The sequence below is a fragment of the Galeopterus variegatus genome, unplaced genomic scaffold (assembly GCF_000696425.1).
Source record: "Galeopterus variegatus unplaced genomic scaffold, G_variegatus-3.0.2 Scaffold868, whole genome shotgun sequence".
NCBI lineage: Eukaryota > Metazoa > Chordata > Mammalia > Dermoptera > Cynocephalidae > Galeopterus > Galeopterus variegatus.
The window spans coordinates 117,544-139,709 of NW_007726979.1; the positions used below are offsets into that span (position 1 = coordinate 117,544).

General features: G+C 34.0%; 1 protein-coding gene across 1 annotated transcript in view; it reads left to right on the forward strand.

Annotated features, from left to right (window-relative positions):
* Positions 1–22,166, forward strand: part of CHD2 (chromodomain helicase DNA binding protein 2) — a 120,537-nt gene that overhangs the window by 44,470 nt on the left and 53,901 nt on the right. Inside the window, exons 14-19 of the mRNA XM_008573044.1 lie at positions 2,193–2,409; positions 4,263–4,352; positions 5,230–5,420; positions 15,220–15,408; positions 21,457–21,619; positions 21,953–22,105. Of these exons, the coding sequence (XP_008571266.1) occupies positions 2,193–2,409; positions 4,263–4,352; positions 5,230–5,420; positions 15,220–15,408; positions 21,457–21,619; positions 21,953–22,105 (1,003 nt within the window). The remainder of the gene's footprint in view (positions 1–2,192; positions 2,410–4,262; positions 4,353–5,229; positions 5,421–15,219; positions 15,409–21,456; positions 21,620–21,952; positions 22,106–22,166) is intronic.

Sequence of the window (22,166 nt, forward strand, 5' to 3'; positions counted from 1 at the left end):
AACCGGTCTGTATGTGGGATCTGAACCCTCGGCGGGAGCGCCGCCGCGCTCCCAAGCGGTGCACTGTAGCAGTGCGCCACCGGGCCGGCCCGACTTTTAATATCTTCAGTGTTTTATGATAAAGCAAAAATCCTTATTTCAGGATTTAACAATAGCCTAAAATAAAAACATGCAAAATTTCTTTGTCAATGCCAAAAAGACAGTTTCTAGTTATAGAGATATATTTCTAATTACCGTTTCCCAAGTGAGCCACCTACCACTCTTTGGCTTGTAAAATCTAATACAGTATTTAATATTTAAAAATTAAATATCTTGAGGAGCTTCAGTTTGTAAGACTGATAAAACTACAGACATGTGTCCCTTAACGACAAGGATATGTTCTGGAGAAATGCATCATTAGGTGATTTCATCATTGTGTGAACATGCTAGAGTGTACCTACACAAACCTAAGATGGTATAAACCTGCTGCACACCTAGGCTGTACGGTATAGCCTTTTGCTCTGAATGCTGTTGTACGTGCAGACTGTCATTGACTGAACTGTCATTGTGCGGTACATGATGGTATTATAAATTATTTGAGAACAGTTTTCCTTTCAAAGGATAGTGGGACCTAATCTTCTAAAGGATAGTTACAAAGCTAGATGGAACTTTAGGAATTGTATAATCGAACTCTTTCATTTTATATTTGAGGGCTCCTAGGAGGTGCCGTGTAGCTTGTCCAAAGTCACAGAGTGTTTTCTATACAGTTTTTGGCCAGCATTTTTTTTTTTTAACTTTAAACTGAAGAATTAAACATCAACTGAAAAGGATCGAAGTAGCTGTTAGACCCTAGTCAGAGGAATGTCACATTAAGTGATATTTTGGTCTGATTTCAGAAAAACAGGTGAATAAGTTCAGCTGTACTTTAGTCTGTGTATGTAGACAGTGACAGTTTGCTAAGGAGAGGAAATATTGGAGAGATTTAGCCCGGTGTCCTTCTCAATAGTGTGGAAAGGTGAGAGAAATGAGAGGGAGATTACTTAAAAGGATACATTGTATGTAAACTGCACAGAAAATTACGTGTGTCTGAGATTTAGAGAAATATGGCTACTTCATTCTCCCTTCCCTCAGTATGGTTTGCTTTGTTCTTTTTGTACTTTCCCCTAAAAGTAGCTATTCTATGGAATATAGACTATATTTAAATTTTTTTTTTTATCTTTTTGGTGAATTAAATGTCTTTCTTTTCCGATCAGTTAAGTTGCCTTTAACTTGCATATTTACTTTTAGTTCCCTCTGGTTCACTGATTAAGCATGTGTTATGTATGTGCAAACCTTCAGTGACCTTATTTTCAAGAAACTTTTAATAATGTTTGCAACCTTATATCATACACGTATTCTTAATTTCCTGCCAAATGGGCTATTTTTTAATTTCCTAACTCTGGCCTTTTCAATTTTTTTCTTACATCTGACAGTCCTATTAATATCCTGTTGAAATCCATCTCATTTCGTAGAGTAGTGTTTCTCAAACTGTGGTTCAAGGAACACCTGTATCAGAATCTCCAAAGAGATTCTTGATAAAAATACAGACTCCTGAGTCCTTACCCAGGTACTATACTCTCATTCGGTTAGTCTAGAGTGGGGGGTCCAGAAACCTGATCTGCATCCTATCCCTGCTTTAGACTGCAATGTATTTAAAACAAGCCTTATGCATCTGTAGCATGCAGGTCTAGGGAGTAGTGTATGTAGTGTGGCATGAATGAGTGGGGTGGATGATTTGATCAAAAGCCGTTGACTGGCTGGTTGTAGGTTTCACCAGACTGGCTATCAGTCTGCCCATACTTTCCATATTGAGGGAACCCAAGATTATGTGCGTGTGTATACTATTAACAAAACCTGGATTCCTTGTTATAAGGGATAGCCTATGGAAGGTAATGTGAAAAGCTTACATGTGCGGTGAAGAACATTGGCCTGACTAGGTTCTCATACTAATCTAAATCTTGATTATACTTAGATTATTTGTTATTCTGCTATTTATGGCTTCTACTTTCCTCCTTATATAGGAAGCTTAAGTTATTCCAGATGAGAGAAATACATCTGAGGCTCACAACTGATGCCTTGCTCAGCTGTCACCATGAAGCACTTGTGTTATCGCTATTTATATTTATTTATTTGGTGAACTAATGATTTTTTAAAAAATTTTTTTCTTTCTGCAGAAGCAACAGTGTAATCCTTGCTGATGAAATGGGCCTAGGAAAGACCATCCAGACCATATCATTCCTCTCCTACCTGTTCCACCAACACCAGCTGTATGGCCCCTTTCTTATAGTCGTCCCTTTATCCACCCTCACCTCATGGCAGAGGGAGTTTGAAATCTGGGCACCAGAGATTAACGTAGTGGTTTACATAGGTGACCTGATGAGCAGAAATACGGTGTGTAAACAAAAAGAGTTGAAATAGAATTTGTGTTATAAATGTACTTTGAAAATTGACTTAAAGCCTTTAGTAGAATTATTAGTAAACTCTTTAGTAAAATTATTCTGACACTGTGCTATGTCCCCAATATTAGGAGATTGATGTATCTCAAAAATGCAACTTAGATATTCCTTTAAACTTACACTTATCGTTTAAAGAAAAGCAACAACAATGCATGAATGGCACTCTCTCTTAGCTGGATTGCTGTATTATGTTTTACTTTTGTCCATACTTTGTACTTTTATAAGATAGAGTTAATACGTTGTGGAATGTTAATATTATTTTTGCTATCTGAACAGAGATATTACTGAAAATAATTGAGTTCTGAGAATTTGTTTCCCAATCTCTTAAAACAGTGAGGTTGCACAACTTAAAAGAAAGGCATAAAAGCTAAGGAAAACAAGCCATTTCAGGACTGCAGAAATAAGAATTATTTGTCTGTTACCAAACTTAACTTGGGTGTCATGGATTTAGAACACAGTGACTTAAGTTTATCTTTGTTTAGCAGATCTTTTCTTGATAATAGCTAACTTTTTTTTTTTTAAAAAAAGCACCTACTATGTGCCAGGCCTTGTGCTAGGTGCTTCATGTATATTACCTGTAATCCTCCTGATAGTCTTCAAAGTTGATGGTATTCTAACTGGCTGATGAAGAATTGATTGAAAGGTTCTAACACTTGCCCACAAGCCAGCTAAAATGAGGCTGAGCTGGGTAGGGACACAGGTGTATCTGGTCCCAGAGCTTTGCTCTTTCTCCAGTGTATGTACACTGTTTCTTGGAGGTTGCTTATCATAAGAGCAAGCCATTGGGAGTCTTCAGATATTTGAGATATATGTTTTAATCATATATTTTCATGCTAATTCAAATTTATTTTTATTAAATGCTTTTATTAAAATTGTCTAACTTAAACCCTGGAAGATTTTATCACACTGATTTTACTATTAAGAATGCAGTAGTTGTTAGCTTTGTTAATTCATTTGTTAACCATTAAAGAAAAAGGACTTTCTAGATTATGTAAAATGGCTACAAGCATTGCTTCCAAAGGTGAAGGCAAACAAAGTGAATTCTGAAAAACTGTGGAGTCAGGGAAGTTTTCTTTGTGGTCTCCAATACCCCGTTTTTTTGTTCTTTCTTTCCACTTGGTGGCAGTCACCTGCAAGCATTCATTGTCCTGTTCTCGAGTTCCTAACTTGACAACTAAACTTTAAGAGCTTTGTCTTGAGCCATTGTGCTTGCTGGGTGTCTGGTTATATTTCAGTAGGAATGTGTTAGTTTTTGTGTTCCTTAACTTTGACATTATTTTTACCCACATTAAATTATATATTTCATCCTGTATGTCTCCTTTTCCTTTTTCTTGGGTGACACATCTCTTTGCTCTGTGATTAATGAAATTTCTGAGCAAGCTAAAAAGGTTAGAATTTGTTTTACTTGTTAATGAGAGTATTGCCCTATTCAAGGAGTAATCAAATTGCATTTTGTTCAGATGGTTCTAGGGATCTGGGAGATCCCTAGTTTAGTTCAAGTCACTGGGGTTTAATTGCTGATGAAATGCATTTTCTTGGTAAAATGTGTGTCGGGGACCAATTTCTTTGAATTCTGACAGTAAAGTTTTTGCTGCTCAGTGATCGATGTTTTAATTTAACTCTTACTGATTTATACTTTGTTTGCTTAGGTCACTTTAGAATGTGTAAGGTATTTGTTGAATTCTAACCAGATTTAATTTTTATTTGATATGTTTCTACTGTGTCTATCACAAGACTTGTGTGATATAGAAAGGTAAAAGAAATTGTGTCTTACATTTTCTTTTTTAGATACGGGAATATGAATGGATTCATTCCCAAACCAAAAGGCTGAAGTTCAATGCACTTATAACAACATATGAGATCCTCTTAAAAGATAAGGTATGTAATTTATAGCCAGAAGTCTAAATCTTGTCCAGTGTGATTTGTCAAATTGTACTGTCTGTGCCTCCAACTCATTATGTTATTTTTCTTCCTTTATTTCACAAAAGCAAGCAAATGAGCAACTAAAAAAATTCCTTAAAGATTATTAAGATTTTAAATAGAAGAGAGAGCTCTTTTCTATTTTAGTTCTCTTTTAGTTGAAAGGGACCTGAGGCCTAGTCCAATTGAATTAAATGGAATGAAAGGGTATTGAGGACAGTAACTTACCTGAGATTATAGTCAGTCATTAGAAACTGGGTTTGAATGCCATCTCAGGCAATTCCCATGTCATTGTTAAAACATTTCTCCAGAACAGATGATGTGAGCTCCATGAGGAAGAAGACAGAAAAATAAAGCTCTTTAAATATGTCCTTTCTACATTTACTAAGAAATATATGTGGTAGGTAGATGTCATTGGTAATAAGTGCAAACAAGTTCAATTTGGTGGCTCCTAGTATTTCTGTGTTTCAGGTGTGGGGTGGAGAATAGGCAAGAGAAGAATCTTAATGAAGGGGAAAGTACAAAATCGTGGTTTTTGGTTTTGTTTTGCTTTTGCCCAGCATACCAGTTTTTGTGTTCTTTGGGACATACAGTAATACCTGGTGTAAGAGATCTGCCTGTACCTTGTAGATGATGATGTGCTCTTTTGAATAGACATCAGACTGGCAACTAACAGAAAAAACAGAAGAGTCCTAATATATATTAAGTCAGTGAAGAATAAATGTGTCTGGGTATACCTTTGTGATGGTATTTGTACAGAGATAATTAACACTCAAAAAGCACTTTTGGGTTCCCTTCTGACCTGGTGGCTCGTTGTGTTTTGTTTTTACTGTAGACTGTGCTGGGCAGTATTAACTGGGCCTTTCTGGGAGTGGATGAAGCCCATCGGTTGAAGAATGATGACTCTTTATTGTATAAAACTCTGATTGATTTCAAGTCCAACCATAGGCTCCTGATTACGGGGACCCCTCTTCAGAATTCCCTCAAAGAGCTCTGGTCCTTGCTGCACTTTATTATGCCGGAGAAGTAAGCTCCTTCCTGTGTATTTCAAAAGATGCTAGAATGTCTGAAATGCCATTGCTTTTTAACTTTATCTTAATAGACCTTAGGGAATACAGATATCATGGTTTGGGAAAAGCAAAGGGTTAAACAGAGGCCAGGAACAAGAGTAATAAAATTTTTCGTGATAAATGATAAAAGGCACAGAAATTAGCCTGTTAAGGAGGAAAGCATATAGTCTACCAGAAGTTTGAATGAGTTAATGCATTTGCGAAATAATCATTAAATAGGAGACAACAGATCTTCTCACTGTTGTTAAAAGGAAATCAATGTAACTGAAATGAAGTATACAAGGTACACAATCTGACAAGCCTTAAAAATACCTTAAATCCAAATTTTTGATAATAGAAGCAGCACCTTTAGGTCTTATTCAAATATTTAACTTAATAAAGAACTGTGGAATGTCTTTATTGAAAAGTTTTTTATGGGAGATGGTATGGACATTTCATAAAACTTAAAATTATCCAGTGATACTTAGAATGAAATTTAAACTCATTACCGTAATTTGGAAGACTCTCTTCAATCTGGAATTGACAATACCCTGACTGATCCCATACCTCTTCCTCCATTGTTTATTATGCTTCAGCCATTCTGGCCAACTTTCTGTCCCTTAAACACGTCAAGCCGTTTCTGTTCTTTTTCTTGTCTGGAATGCTCTTTGTCCTTACCTTCACATGGCCAGCCACCTTAATATTTTTGCCTCAGCTTATATGACCACCTCCTATTAGAGGTCTTCTTAGACTCCCTGATCTAAAGTAGCCTATTTGACATGCTTATCATCTGTACTCTGTTTTATTTTCCGTGGCACCTTTTTTTTTTTCATCATTATTTCTTCATTCATCTCATGTTGTTAAGTTATGCATGTGAAAATACCAGGGATCTTGTTTGCTTTATTCATGGCTGGTCCACTTTGCCTAGAACAGCACCTGTTGTGCATTAAACAGTTCAACTAGTAGTTGTTCAATTGACCAGTACACAGTATACTACACAATCTTTTTTTTGCTTCAGAAAGGATCTGATTACCTACTGTGTGCCATACACTGAGCAAGGCAATTTAGATAGGGTAATGAACACAGAAATGGTCTGTTTCTCATGGGTCATTAACTTTTTTTAAACAGCTTTATTGAGATAAAATTTACATACCACAAAATGTATCATTGTATTCAGTATTTTTTAGTAAATTTATAGAGTAGTGCAACCATCATTATAATCCAGTTTTAGAGTATTTTCTTTAGTCCAAAAAATTTTAGGAAGTCACTGATCAGCTTTTGTCTCTGGAGGTTTATCATTTCCTAGAAATTTCATTTAAGTAGAATCCTAATATGTAGTTTTTTGTTTATGGCTTTTTTCACTTTCTATAATTTTCTGAGTTTCCTACATTTCATAGAGTCTATGAGTAATCTCTTTTTTGGGGTAATATGTCATTGTATGCACATCTAGTCATCAGTTGATAGGCATTTGGATTGCTTCCATTTCGGGCTATTATGTCTTTGTGTGGACATACGTTTTTATTTCTCTTGGTTAGATAATTAGTGGAATTGCTGGGCTGTTTGAAAAGTTTATATAACTTTTTAGAAACTACCACACTCTCTTCCAAAGTGACTGTACCATTATGAGTTCCCACTAGAAATGTTTGAAGGTGCTGGGTTCTCTGTGTCCTTTGCACCAGTACTTCACATATTGTCAGTCATTCTGATTCTAGACATTTTGTTGAAAGTGTAGTTCATTGTGCTTTTGTCTTGTATTTCCATAATGACTAATGATGATGAATGTCTTTTCATGTGTTTCTTAGCCATTTATATGTCTTTGATGAAATGTCTATTCAAATCTCTCTTCGTTTAAAAAAATTAGATTGTCTTACGAGTTGAAGAGCTTTTTAATTTTTAAAAATTTTCTAGATACAAGTGCTTTATCAATATGTGATTTGCAAATTTTTTTCCTGGTCTGTGGCTTGTCTTTTCATTTTCTTAATGTCTTTTGAAGAGCAAAAGTGTTTAATTTTGATGAAGTATAATTTATCAATTTCTTTTCATTGAGTTTGCTTTGGATGTCATATCTAAGATTTGCTTAACGTAAGGTCACAAAGACTTCTTTATTTTCTTCTATAAGTTTTAGCTCTTACATTAGATCTGTATTCCATTTTGAGTTATTTTTTGTTTATAGTATAAAGCATGAGGGCCTTAGCTTATTGTTTTTGCAGAGGAATTTGGGAAATTATCCAAATGTCATTTGTTGAAAAGAATATCCTTTTTCTATTGAATTGCCTTGACATCCTTGTTGAAAATCAGTTGAGACCATAAATGTAATAGTCTACTTTATGGACTGTCAATTCTGTGTGTGTGGTTTTTTAAAACATTAAAAAAAAAAAAACCCACCATATTTCTGCTTTTTTTTTTTTTTTTTCCTTTTTGTCTTTTTTACTGACCGGCAACGGGATCGCAACCCTCAGTGTTGCACCTGCACCACACTCAGCCAGTGAGCGGGAACCGGTCTCCACATGGGATCCGAACCCTCGGCGGGAGCGCCGCCATGCTCCCAAGCGGTGCACTCTCCAGTGCGCCACCGGGCCGGCCCCATATTTCTGTTTTTATATCACTACCACATTGTCTTAATTAGTGTAGCTTTATACTACTTTTTAAAACAAAGAAGTATAGGTTCCAGTTTTGTTCCTCTTTTTCAAAATTGTTTGGCTATTCTAGAGGTTTGGCATTTCCATATACATTTTAGGATCAGCTTATTAATTTCTGGAGGAAAAAACCTGGAATTTTGAAAGGCATTGTGTTGAATTTTGTATATCAATTAATGGAGAATCATTTATCTTAACATTATCGAGCCTTCTAACCCACGATCATAGAAAGTTTTCTTCATTTAATTAGATTCTCTATAATTTTTCTCAGTAGTGTTTAGTACTTGTCAGTGAACAAGTTGTGCACTTCTTTTGTTGAATTTATTTCTATTTTAATTTTGATTATATGTGGAGTGGAGTTGTTTTCTTAATCCAACTTTCAGATTATACTAAAGTGTAGAACTACAATTGTACTTTGTATATTGATCTTTTATCATGCAAATTTGATGAACTCATTATTTCCATTGTTTTTTGTTGTTCTTTGTATTTCTTAGTATTTTCTATGTACAGGATTATGTCTTCTGCACATGACAGCTACTGCGCTTCTTCTTCAATGTGGATGCTTTTTATTTCTTCTTGCCTTATTGTACTGGCTGGAACCTCTCCATGTTGAGTACAATTGGTGGGAGCAGGATGTTAGTTACAGATTTTTTTATAGATACCCTTTATCAGGTTGAGGAAGTTTTTTTCTATTTCTAGTTTTTGAGAGCTTTTATAATGAATAGGTGTTCAGTTTTGTCAAATACTATTTTTCTGTGTTTATTGAGATGACTGTCTGGTTTTGTCTTTTTTACTGATGTGGTGTATTACGTTATTACTCTTCAGACATTTGGCTAACCTTTCATTGCTAGCATAAATTTGACTTATTCATGATATTTAATTCTTTTCATGTGTTGCTTGATTCAGTTGCTAATATTTTGTTAAAGGTTTCTGTATCTATGATTTTGGGGGATTTTAGTCTCTACTTATTTCTTGGGATGATGTTTGCCTGATTTTGGTATCAGAACCACAGAATGAATTGGAAAGTGTTCCCTCCTCCTCTTTTCTGAAAGAGTTTGTGTAAGTTTGGTGTTTTTTCTTTAAATATTTGATAGAATTCTCCAATGTAGTCATGTGGGCCTTCACTTTTCTTTGTGGGAAAAATTTTAATGACTAATTCAGTTTCTGTATGTAGGTCTACTCAAGTTTTCTCACTCTTCTTGACTCAGTTTTGTTAATTTGTCTTTTTAGGAGTTTGTCCATTTCATCTAGTTGTGTAATTTGGGGGCATAAAGTTGTAGTGTTTCTTTTAATCCTTTTAATTTTTGAAGGGTCAATAGTGATTAAAATGATTTTTTTAATTTTGATAATTTGTGTCTTATCTCTTTTTCTTGCTCAGTTTTGGATAAGGGTTTAATAATTTCGTTGATGTTTTCAAAGAACTAACTTTTGATTTCATTGGTTTTCTCTATTTTGTTTCATATTTTATTTATTTCAACTTTCATCTTTATTATTTCTTTTTTTTTGCTTGCTTTTCATTTAATTTTCTCTTTTTTCTTAAGGAACAGCTTGGGTTATTGATTTAAGACTTTTTCTCCTTTTTCTAATCTCTGGGTGCTTAAAGGTATTATAAGTTTACCTCTATGCACTGCTTTAGCTGCATTCCATAAATGCTGATATCTTGTACTTTAGTTTTCATTCAGTTTCATCTATTTTCTAGTTTCTCTTGTGATTTATTCTTTGATTCATGGGTGTTTTGGAGGTGTGTTCTTTAATTTCTAAATATTTAGGGTTCAATTTTGTCTTAGAGAACACTCTTTAAATGAATTTATATGACTTGTTATATAGCTCAGTATGTTTCTATCCTGGAGAATGTCCTATCTATACCTGAAAAGAGTAATGTGTATTCTGCTTTTGTTGGGTAGAGTGTTTTAAAATCTCCATTAAGTCAATTTGTTTGAGTGTTGTTCAGGTCTTCTATATTTTTGCCAACTTCCTATTTAGTAGTTCTGTAAATTACTGGGAGCGAAGTATTTTAATTTTTGACCATAGTTGTTGAATCTTTGACATTTTCCAGTTGTCAGTTTTTCCTTTCATGTATTTTGGGGTTCTTGTGTTAGGTGTGTATACATTTGTAACTATTATATATTTCTGATATATTGACCCTTTTATTGTTATTAAATGTTTTACTTTATCTCTAGTAATATTTCTTGTTTCTTAGGTATATTTTGTGACTTTTATAATAGCTCCTCAGCTCTCTTCTGGTTACTGTTTGCATGTTATACTGTTTTCCATCATTTTACTTTCAACCTATTTCTTCAAGTCTAAAATATGTCTCTTGCAGACAGCATGTAGTTGGATCTGCCTTTTTTATCCAGGCCAACAGTCTCTGCCTTTTGATTGCAGTGTTTAGTCCATTCACATTTAATATTATTAATGATGTGGTTGGATTTATTTCAGCCATTTTGATGTTTGTTTTCCATATGTCTTTTATTTTTTTGTTCCTGTTTCTCCTTTACCATCTTCTTTTGTTTCAGCAAATATTTTTCAGTGTGCCATTTTAATTTCCTTGTTATTTATTTATTTATTTATTGCTATTATTAAATTATTTATTTACTGGTTGCTCTAGGGATTATAGTGTGCATCTTTACTTACCAGAGTCTTCTTCAGATTAATACTGACTTAATTCTGGTAAAATTAGTAACTTTGCCCCACTATAGCTTTATTTTCAACTTCTCTCTTTATGTTATAAACCCAAGAATACAGTGATATCATTATTGCTTTACATAGTTTATCTTTTAAGGAAATTTAGAAAACAGAAAAATATATTTATATTATCTTTTATATTTACCCATGTGTTTTATTATTTCCAGTGATATTATTTCTTCCTATTGTATGTTACCATTGTATGTTACTTTTAGTCTGAAGGGCTTCCTTTAGTATTTTTTGTAAGGTGAGCCAGTTAGCAGCAAATTCTCATCTTTGTCTATGGCTATCCTTTTTTGACTAATTTGTGAAGGGTGGTTTAAGACTCCTCAGAAGATGGGTAGAAAAGCTTGATCACCCTGGCCGTGTTGCCTTCACTATAGCTGTTACTAGAACAGGGTTAAACTGGTTTCCTTTTTAAATTTTTTTTTTACAGGCATCTTCTCTACAGTGTACTTCTGGGAGAGGAGCCCCTTCTGCACCCTTTCTTCCTCTGCATTCTCTTAGAGCAGGGCTTCTCAACCTTGGCGCTATTGGTATTTTGGGCTGAATAATTTTTTTGTGGAGTAAGCTGTTCTTTTCATTGTAGGATGTTTAGCGGCATCCCTGGCCTCTACCCACTGCATGCCAGTAGCACCTCCATCTCTCAGTTGTAACCAACAAAAATATCTCCATACATTGCTAAATGTCCCCCAGAGGTGGGAATGGAGGGAGTCTTCACCAGTTGAGAACCACTATGTTAGAGGACTCCCGATGTCTTTTCGTGCTCTATCCTACCTACCCCATTTTATTGCTACTCTTCTATATATCCTGTTTGCTATTTACCGGGATCCTCCTTTCCTTTCATAGAGCACTGTGAGCCGATACTGGTTACTCTACTGAGGATGAAGCCAGTTTCCTCATGTCTTTTTTAAACATATGCTTTACATTCTGTAATGAGTACCTTATTCATCACGTATTAGCATAAGCCAGTATTTTTATAAAGTTTACTGTCCAAAGATGTAGGTACTATAAAATGGAAAGTGTATAAAAGTTTAGAAATACTAAGGGTTATCAATTATTAGTTATTAATCTTTTTTTCCAAAATGGGTAAGAAAATTTTCATGAATGTTACTTTATAGAGACATAGTGGGAACATTCATGCTTGTTGTGTAGAAAAAAAAATGTGGTGTGTAGTTTCCACCAATGGATACTTAGCTAGGGTTTGTTTTTGTGTACCTGGCTGCTCAAAGGGATGGTAGGGATTTTGCTTCCTAAATGTTTTTTTCTTGCTATTATGCAACTGTGGCATTCCACCTAGCATGGGCTATATTAATGAAAAAGGTCATATATTCTGCTTTCATAATTGAAGAGCAGAACTTTGAATTACTTATTCTAGTAGAGGCGATCATTCAGGCAGTATCTTCCAGTGTTCTCTTTAAGGTCAGCGAAATAACTTATGGAATGACAGATTGGAGTTAGAGATGCAGTTTTTTTCTGTGGAAGAGATTTTTTCTCTTTGAAAACTTTATTTTTAAAACATTGTCATTTTCTAAAAATTTTTAAAATGTTTTTCACAAAGATGTGTATGTAAATAGAAAACCTATTAGTTAAGGAGTTGAGATTTATCTTTATTTCTGCTTGAGTTTGCTGTGTGGATGATTATAATCCTGTGAAGTATTTTGCCCCATCCTCAGTAGCAGATCCTGAGGTGCCTTATGACTCTACAGAGCTTATGAAGAAATGATTCACCAAAGAAATGTTATTGTAAAGAGGATAATTAGATCTGTCCAAATAGCTTTTGGACTTTCCCCCCTCAAATATTTCAGGCCATTGTTTTGAAAATCTGAAAGTAAGTCCTCTTTTTAACCAGCTGAGGTGCTATTTCCTTATGGCAGAGTCTAACTAAGCACCTTTCCTGCATGAATAGCTGTGACCATAGAATATGATGACTGACCTTATAAATATTTTTCAGTCAACAAATTTGTTTTGTACATACTATATGCAAAGCATGGGGCTTGATATTAAAGGTAGAAAAGATATGACAAGATTGAAGAATTCAGCTCATGAGAATAATCACGTGCAAATGTGCACTCCATACCTACCCCATAAAATAATTCAGTTTGATAGTGCATATTTCAGACATTTTGCTTCTTAGTGTTGGAGTTTTTCTTTTTACTAAAGCTTCTGCTGTCTAGGTCAATTGCTGAATTTTATTTGCACCTATCTGTTTACACATTTATTGTGTGGCTTATAACATTTTCACTGCTTTGGTTTAATTATCTTATTTGTAGTTTATCAGTAAACTATTTTTCTGAAATGGGTGGTCTGGAAAATTTAAAAAATCAGAATTGTTTATACTTTGCTGAGAGATACACGTTAAGAGCATAAGTTGATAGCAGGGAAATATCTAAAATTATGAATCTTTAGATGTGGTGTGGTGTAATTATACATTTACGACTATGACCTTATATGTAATTTTATAAATTAATTGTCTGTTGGAAGGGACAGCAAACTTTTTCTCAAAGGATCTTTCTGCTGTTCAGAGTGAAAGCAGCCATAAACAATTCATAGATAAATAGATTTTATATACGTACACACATATATACACAGATACATGAGGGGTTTTCGGAAAGGTTTTGTACTATCTTTTAATTCCATTTCTCCATGAACTCAAATGCATGTGCATATCTCCATCCATCCATATCATCAGTGAGTGTACATAAAGAAATGGTATCTCATATTAATTCCTTTAATATGGTAAGAGTATGGTAGGCAGGTGGAAATATTTGTTGCCTAAAACAATAGGAAAGAAGTAAATCTTGTAAATAAAGTTTACATTAATTTTTTTAGACTAGTATAGTTTTAATTATAATGTGTTAAGTTAGCCTCTTGAAATTTTCTCTCAGGTATTCAGAAAATAGCTTGATATAGTGATAATCCCACTGATTTCCAGTCAGTTCACACATTTTGTGTGTGAGGTGTCACCCCCAGCACTGAGGTAGTTCAATTTATATTTTTTCCTTTAATTCCCTTATTAGTCTTAATTCCTCATTTATTTTATTTTATATTCTTGGAGTATTTGCTTAATAGTATAGCAGTGTGACAAAATACAATTTACCTTGAGTTTATCAAGCTATAGTCTTTAATGATGATTTTAGATCTCTATCCCAAAAGATCGTTTTGTCTCCTTCCCTGACGATGATTGTTTCAGGCACTACCAGATGCTCCTAAGGCTGTTGATGCAACTGACAATACCGGATGAAATGCCTGGCCACTTATGAGTTGAGAAATGACAGTGAACTCTTGAGGCAGTTGTGCCCATTGGCAGTGCTGGCATGTGCTGTCTCTGTCTTTCCATCTTATCAGAGAGCATATCCTTTTAGTCTTATGTAGTTCTAGACAATGTTCGTCACTTGGGTTTGTTAGACTTGACTGGTCTCAGCAGAGCAGGGTCTTGGTGCTACAGAGCTGGGGCGGTGATTAAGCTTCTAGGTCTAGCTTCAGTTAATTAATGGTGCACCCTCACCTACTGAGCTTTATTTAGTCTGTGCACAAAATTAAGCTAGTTTTTTCAAGTTGCCTTCCTAGTGGCAGGACAAAAGACAGTTTTGTTAATCCGCATGAAATACATTTTATCCATTTTTTATTTTTGAAAGTGATTTTGTCATAATGTCTCATTCTGGGTTCTGCCAAAGATCCTTTAGTGAACCAAACATGGTTGAATTAAGATTTATACATGAGAAACTTTTATTTGTAGGGTTTAGGAAGAATTACTGTGAGTGATAGGTTTCCAAATTCATTAATAAAATTTGTATCCCTAAGTTCAATATATTAGTGTTAAAATTGCATCACTTTCATTGATCTTTTTGTTTGTGCTACAGTCTTGTTTACTGTCATTATATAATCCATTGATTTTTTTTAATCTGTGAAGTGAAAATTATAATTTTTAAATTTTTTTGGCGGCTGGCCATTATGGGGATCTGAACCTGTGACTTTGGTGTTACCAACAAGAAGTGAAGATTATTGATGGAAATTATATTACTAACTTTTATAGCAATGGTGTCTGTAGTAATGTTGCCACTAATTCTTTTACCTCTGATTTTTATTTTCCCAACAAATTGCAGATTATTAAAAGCTAGCTTATGATTAATTTTTCTGCATAACATTTCATAAGAATAACATATATTAATTGCATGATATACTGAAATATTAACTCTAAATGCAGTCTAAGAATTGGAAACCTGCTATTATCCAGTGTAGGCTGATGGAGTTGATTCAATTGGTTTTCCCTTTTCTTTTTGTTTTCAATCTCATTTATTCAAGAGCTAGCGATTGATTTTGTCTTTCCTTGTAGGAAATATTCGTTTTTAACAGATTTTTTTCCTCATTCAGTTCCTTGTAAAGGAAATTTTAGTTCTAAAAATGCTTTTTCCTCTACATAACTAAGTAAACACTATACTATGTCATTCCTAGGTTTGAGTTCTGGGAAGATTTTGAGGAAGACCATGGGAAAGGTAGAGAGAATGGCTACCAGAGTCTTCATAAGGTGCTAGAGCCTTTCCTTCTCCGGAGAGTCAAAAAAGATGTGGAGAAATCCCTTCCTGCCAAAGTGGAACAGATTCTCAGAGTGGAGATGTCGGCACTTCAGAAACAGTATTATAAGTAAGTTCTTGTGTAGGTTAGGCCTAAAGAGATTGAGATCAGTACCATGAAGACATTAGACAGATAACTGACAATTAAACTGTGCTTTTTTCAGTGAGGACTCCCAGATTTAAGTAGTAGTTTATTTAGTCAGAAAAATGGAGTTTTATTACTCTTTTTTATTTGGGTAAGTGAGAATTTGCACAGCACTTTTCATTATTTAATTGGTATGCAGTGTACATGAATTTTTAGTGTTAATCTCCCTGCCAATAAATAGGCATATTTTATTATTTGTATATATATCTTCTCTGCCATTTACTCCCATAACTTATTAAGCTTCTGAAATGTGTCAGGCATTGTGCCAGATACTGGGAATATGAAGATGAATGAAACATGAAGCCTTGTTGTGTGTTAGGGAATACAGACTAGAAACAAAAAATTAAAGCACATCGTTGTTTAATAATGGTGGCAGTGCAGGGGCCTATTTGAGTTCAGAAGAAGCGATCATCTTTGCATTGCAAGGTGAATACTCTTTTCTTTCTAGCATTCCAAGTGACATGGGCAAGTCATATGCTTGGTTTAGGTTAGATGACCTTAAAGCCAAAATAGTAAGTTTGGGATAGAAGTTGGTATATAACTTGTCATGAGCTTTAATTTTGATGATTTAAAGTTAGAAGATCTTGAATGAGTGGATAACTTTTTGGCCTTTTGGCCAAGATCAAGTGTGGAATAATTGGAACTAATTGTATTGCCATGAAAATTATAGTCTTTTTAAGTTAGAGGTCTGATAATCTTTCCAGTAGCATTCCTTGCTTATTACAATTAATATAACTAAATAAAAATAAGATTTTAATTTTCAAAAATTACTATTTTTTAAAGATATTTTTATTATGGAAAATTTCAAATACATATGAAAATAGAATAGTATGTACTCGTGTACCCATAATGTAGCTTCAGCAGTGATCAGTTTATGGCCAGTATTCATCTTTATCTTTTCTCTTTTTGGGGGTGTTTATTTTAATTGACACATTATAATTACATATAATTATGGGGTACAGTCTGATATTTTGATACATATATGTGTTGTGTAATGATCTGGTCAGGGTAGTTAATGTATCCATCAACTCATGCATTTGTCACTCCTTTGTGGCAAAAACATTAAAAAGCCTCTTTTCTAGCTATTATGTAATATGCAAAACTTAACTATTAAATGTAGTCATCCTACTGTGCAGTAGAATACCAGAACATAGTCCTCGTATCTAACTGTAGTTTTGTACCTGTTAGCCAACGCCTCCCTGTTTTCCCTCCCTCCCATCCCTGCCCCAGTCTCTGGTAACTACTGTTCTATTTGCTGTCTCTATAATATCAACTTTTTCAGATTCCTCATTCAAATGAGATTATGTGGTATTTGTCTTTCTGTGCGTGGCTTACTTAACATAATGACCTCTGAGTCCATCCATGTTGCCACAAGTGAGAGGATTTCATTCTTTTTTTATGGCTGAAAGGTATTCCATTGTGTATATATACCACATTTTTTAATTCATTCATTTGTTATTGGACACTTAGGTTGATTCCATTATCTTGGCTATTGTAAATTGTGCAGCAGTAAACCTGAGACTGCAGATATCTCTTTGACATACTGACTTCATTTCTTTTGGGTGTATAATGCGATTGCTGGATCATATGTTCTATTTTGAATTTTTTTAGGAACCTCCATATTGTTTTCCATTATGGCTGTACTAGTTTACACTTCCACCAGGGAGTATACAAGGGTTCCCTTTTCTCCTTGTCAACACTTGTTTCTTTGGCCTTTTTGATAATAGCCATTCTAACTGGAGTTGTTTTCATTTGCATGTCCCTGATGATTAGTGATGTTGAACATTTTTTCATATGCCTGTTGGGCAATTTATATGTTGTCTGTTGAGAAATGTGTATTTAGATCTTTTGCTCATTTCTCCATTGGGTTATTTGTTTTTTTGCTGCTGCTGTTTAAATTCCTTAAATATTCATGACATTAACCCCTTGTCAGATGTGGTTTGCAAATATTGTCTACCATTCTGTAGGTTGTGTCTTCACTCTGTGAACAGTTTCCTTTGATGTGCAGAAGCTTTTGAGTTTGATGTAATCCTGCTTGTCTGTTTTTGCCTTTATTGCTGGTGCTTTTGAAGTCGTATTTAAAAAATCCTTGCCTAGCTCCATGTCATAGATTGTTTCCCATGTTTTCTTCTAGTATTTTCATATTTTACACTTAAATTTTTAATCCATTTTGAGTTCATTTTTGTAAATGGTGAGAGGTAGGAGTCTAGTCTCATTCTTCTGCTAGTGGATGTCCAGTTTTCTCAGCACCATTTACTGAAGAGACTGTCTTTTTTCCAATATGTATTCTTAGCACCTTTGTCAAAGATCAGTTGACTGTAATTGAGTTCATTTTTGTAAATGGTGAGAGGTAGGAGTCTAGTCTCATTCTTCTGCTAGTGGATATCCAGTTTTCTCAGCACATTTACTGAAGAGACTGTCTTTTTTCCAATATGTATTCTTAGCACCTTTGTCAAAGATCAGTTGACTGTAAGTGTGTGAATTTGTTTCTGGGCTCTCTGTTCTGTTCCTTTGGTCTGTGTGTCTGTTTTTATACCAGTACCATGCTGTTTTGTTTACTATTGCTTTGGGTAGAATAGCCATTTAACAATATTAATTCTTCCAATCCATGAACATGGGATATCTTCCCATTTATTTATGTTCTCTTCAGTTTCTTTTGTCAGAGTTTTATAGTTTTTAATGTAGAGTTCTTTCACCTTTTTGGTAAAGTTTATTCCTAGATATCTTATTTTGTTGTTGTTGTAAAAGGAGTTATTTTCTTGGTTTCGTTTTCAAATTGTTTGCTATTAGTGTATAGAAATGCTGCTGACTTTTGTATATGGATTTTTGTATCCTGAAACTTTACCGAACTCATTTATTCTAACAATTATTTTGCTCTTTTTGTTTTTTGTTTTTTTGTTCTAACCGTTTTTTGGTGGAGTCTTTAGGGTTTTCTGTATATAAGATCATGTTATATGCAAACAGGGACAGTTTGACTTCCTCCTTTCCAATTTGCACTGCCCCCCCAATTGTTTTGAAACATTCCAGGTGCATATCATAAATTCATGAATGTGCGTCAGTAAAAGATGAGGATTCTTTTTGTTTTGTTGTTGTTAAGCGTAATTTCAATGCTGATATCATGCCTTAAAAAAAAAAATCTAATTTTTTAAGATATTTTTAAATGTCCAGTGAGGGTTTACATTTTCCTGGTTTTCATACATGTGCATGCACACGCACATGCATGCACACAAACATGCATGCACACACACATGACATTTTACTTGTTTGTATTGGGAAATATAAACTCTATGCAAACTCCATACATTATGGTTGCTTGCTGTGTCTCTTTTAAGTTTATTTTAATCCATTTCTTTTTCCCGGCCTTGTAAATTTTGAGTGAATACACTGAGTTTATGTTCCGTGTATTTTTCTCAGAGCCTGTATTTTGCTGATTCCAGCTCCATGACATCATTTAACATTTTCCTTTGGGACCCTGTGTTTTCTATACACTCATACATACATGTAGACACTTGATTAGACTCAGGTTCAGTGTGACCACAAGTATTTCATAGTATACAAAGATATATTCTTTCTGTGGAGATTCTTTCTTTTTGTGATGTTAGCAACTATTGATGACCATTACCTAGATCCATTAATTCATTAAGGATTACAAAATGTTGCTATTTCCAATTTTATTACACTTTTGTTTATTGGGTGGAATACAAAAAAACTTTCCCATATCAATTGAGGAACAGTTCATATATGAAAGGCAGAATAAACACATGATTCTTTTCAGTTTTTACCATTTTCAAAGGAAAATATCTTTCCTTCCATCAAAGGTTTTGATCAATGAGATTTATTTTGTTATAATTATTAACTCATCAATTAAACATATTTGTGTTTCATTGTATTACAGTTTTTATCCTTACTCATGCTCTCATGGCCCATTTTTAGGCAGTGGGAGCTTATTCAGGTTGGTTCTCTGAGTCCTTTTTACATGACCCTAGCAGTAGTTGGTAGCTTCTTTGCTATCTGGAGTGTTAAAGTGTTCCATATTTACATTTCCTGACCCAGAACTAGTCAGCCATATATTCAACAAATTCTGCATACTCTTTTACTGGCAAATGATATTTGAAGACCACAAACTGAGACCTGAGTGTTCTTCGCATCTGCAGTGGACAGTAGTTTGATAGGCATTTACAGTGTATGGGATTAAGAAATTTTTTAAAGATTAAAAATACATCATGAATTTTAAAATTAAAATAGTACTACAGAGACTTTATTTGATATTATTGACCTTATACCCATACTAAAAACTTTCATCTTTCAACTATACCAACCTAATTCATTCTACACATACCATATTCTTAGAACAACAGTAACAGTATTACCATCACCAATAGAAATAATAAAAATAGATTAAGATTTTTTTTTACTGTGTTTTTTGGTTTTACTTTTTAAGGCATATATATTCCACTAGAAATGTAAAGAAGTCTTAAGGCACTTAAGGTAGCTTTTCTTTTGTGTGTTTAAGGCACCAATGGATACATGTTTGTTTATTTCATTTTAGTTTTGATTTTTAGGGATTGCTTTGTTTAATTTTGTTCTATAATTTTTTATAACATTCATAGATTCCAAAGGCAATGTTACAAAGCCTGGCATGTTCAAAGAAATCTCTCTTCTATCCCTGTTCCCTCCATACTAGTCCCTATTTCCCCATGGGTAATTAATAAGATTTTAAAAATCATTTTAATGTTTTTCCTTTTTTTATATTTTAATTTTTGAATATAAGCAAATGAATTTTAACTTTTTAATTGCCTCCCTTCTCAGAAATGGTAGCATACTGTACATGTTTCTCTGCCTTACTTTTTGCATGTGATGTGTGCTGAAGAGCATCCCATAGTAGATCATACAGATATTACTTTTTTTTTTTTTTTTATAATTGCATAGTATGACATTGTGGATCTAGTATAGTTTACTCAACCGTTCCCAAATTTTAAACATTTGGATTATTTAAAATATTTTGCTTTCATAAATAGTGCTGCAGTGAAAGTCCCGGGAGAGATTTCTCAAAGTGTGATTACTAAGAGAAGTGTAAAGAATTTTCACTACTCAGTAAAAACTACTTTTAATATTTGGGGCATATAGTTAAGGATTATACATGCATATGTGCATATATATATATATGTTTGTGTTTTTATATATATATTTCTTCTCCCCTCATTCCAAATTTGGGTATAAAACATACTTACGCCATGAACATTTTATCATATAAAAGACTTTTACAATAGTTAAAATGGGTATATAGCTTCTGTCTTATGGTATATCTTGATTTATTTAACCAATCTCCTATTGTTAGCTTATTTCCAACTTTATATTGCAATAAAGAATGCTTCAGTGACCATCCTTGTTTTACACACACACACACACACACACTCATATAGTCAAGCACCGCATAATAATGTTTTAGTCGATGACAGACCACATGGATTATGGTTATCTCATAAGATTATACTGGCTGTACCATATAGCCTAGGTATGTAGTAGAATATACCACTAGATTTGTGTAAGTACATTCTATGATGTTTTACACAGTGATGAAATTGCCCAGTGATGTCTTTCTCAGAAAGTATCCCCATTGTTAAGCAGTGTGTGACCGTACATACGTGAGTGTGTGTGTGTATATGTAAGTATATGCACATATATGTAAACATGTGTGTGTATTTATACATGTATATATAGAGAGAGGGCTGTTTCCTGTTAATTTTTCTGTGTTGAGCAAGGTTGAAATACCCAGTACAATTGTTAACGTTCCAGTTCTGACTGGAGATGTGAAGGATGATAGTTAGGTGGCAAGTGATGCAAAATAAAATATCTCTCCTGCTTTTTAACATTATTAAGTTCTTTTTTCTTTTTCTCAATACTACTTTTTCTGATATTCACAACTCTTTGTTTCTTTGAATCTAATAATACCGTTATCATTTTAATTTGCAGATGGATTCTGACCAGGAATTATAAGGCTCTTGCTAAAGGAACAAGAGGCAGCACATCTGGTTTCCTTAATATTGTGATGGAACTGAAAAAATGCTGTAACCACTGCTACCTGATTAAACCCCCTGAAGAAAATGAAAGAGAAAATGGACAGGAGATTCTTCTGGTGTGTAGTTTCTCTTGTTCATAATTAGTTTCTCAGAAACAATTTAGATTCTGTAAATACTTTTAATCAAAATGTTACTTTTTCTCCTTGATAACTCTTCAGTCAGCATCAAAAGAAGCTTTAAAAACAGGTGAGAAAAGTTAAATAACTAGGATAAATCTGGAAAGTATAGTTTCACAGATAACTTGTAAAAAGGTTATTTCAGGAATTGCTGGTTAGCCAAGGGCATCTAAAAGCTTAAAGATGATTTAAAAAATATGAATTCTTAGAGATTAAGGAGAGATTGAAGTATGTGTTTGAAAGTCATGATTTTAATGTCTTTTAAATCTTCAGTCCCTGATTAGGAGCAGCGGGAAGCTGATTCTATTAGACAAACTGTTGACAAGACTTCGAGAAAGAGGCAACAGAGTCCTTATCTTCTCTCAGATGGTGAGAATGTTGGATATCCTGGCCGAGTACCTAACTATTAAACACTATCCTTTCCAGGTAAGGTGGTTCAGGAATTGGGGTGTATATTTCTTTCTTTTTTTTTTTTTTTTTTCCTTTT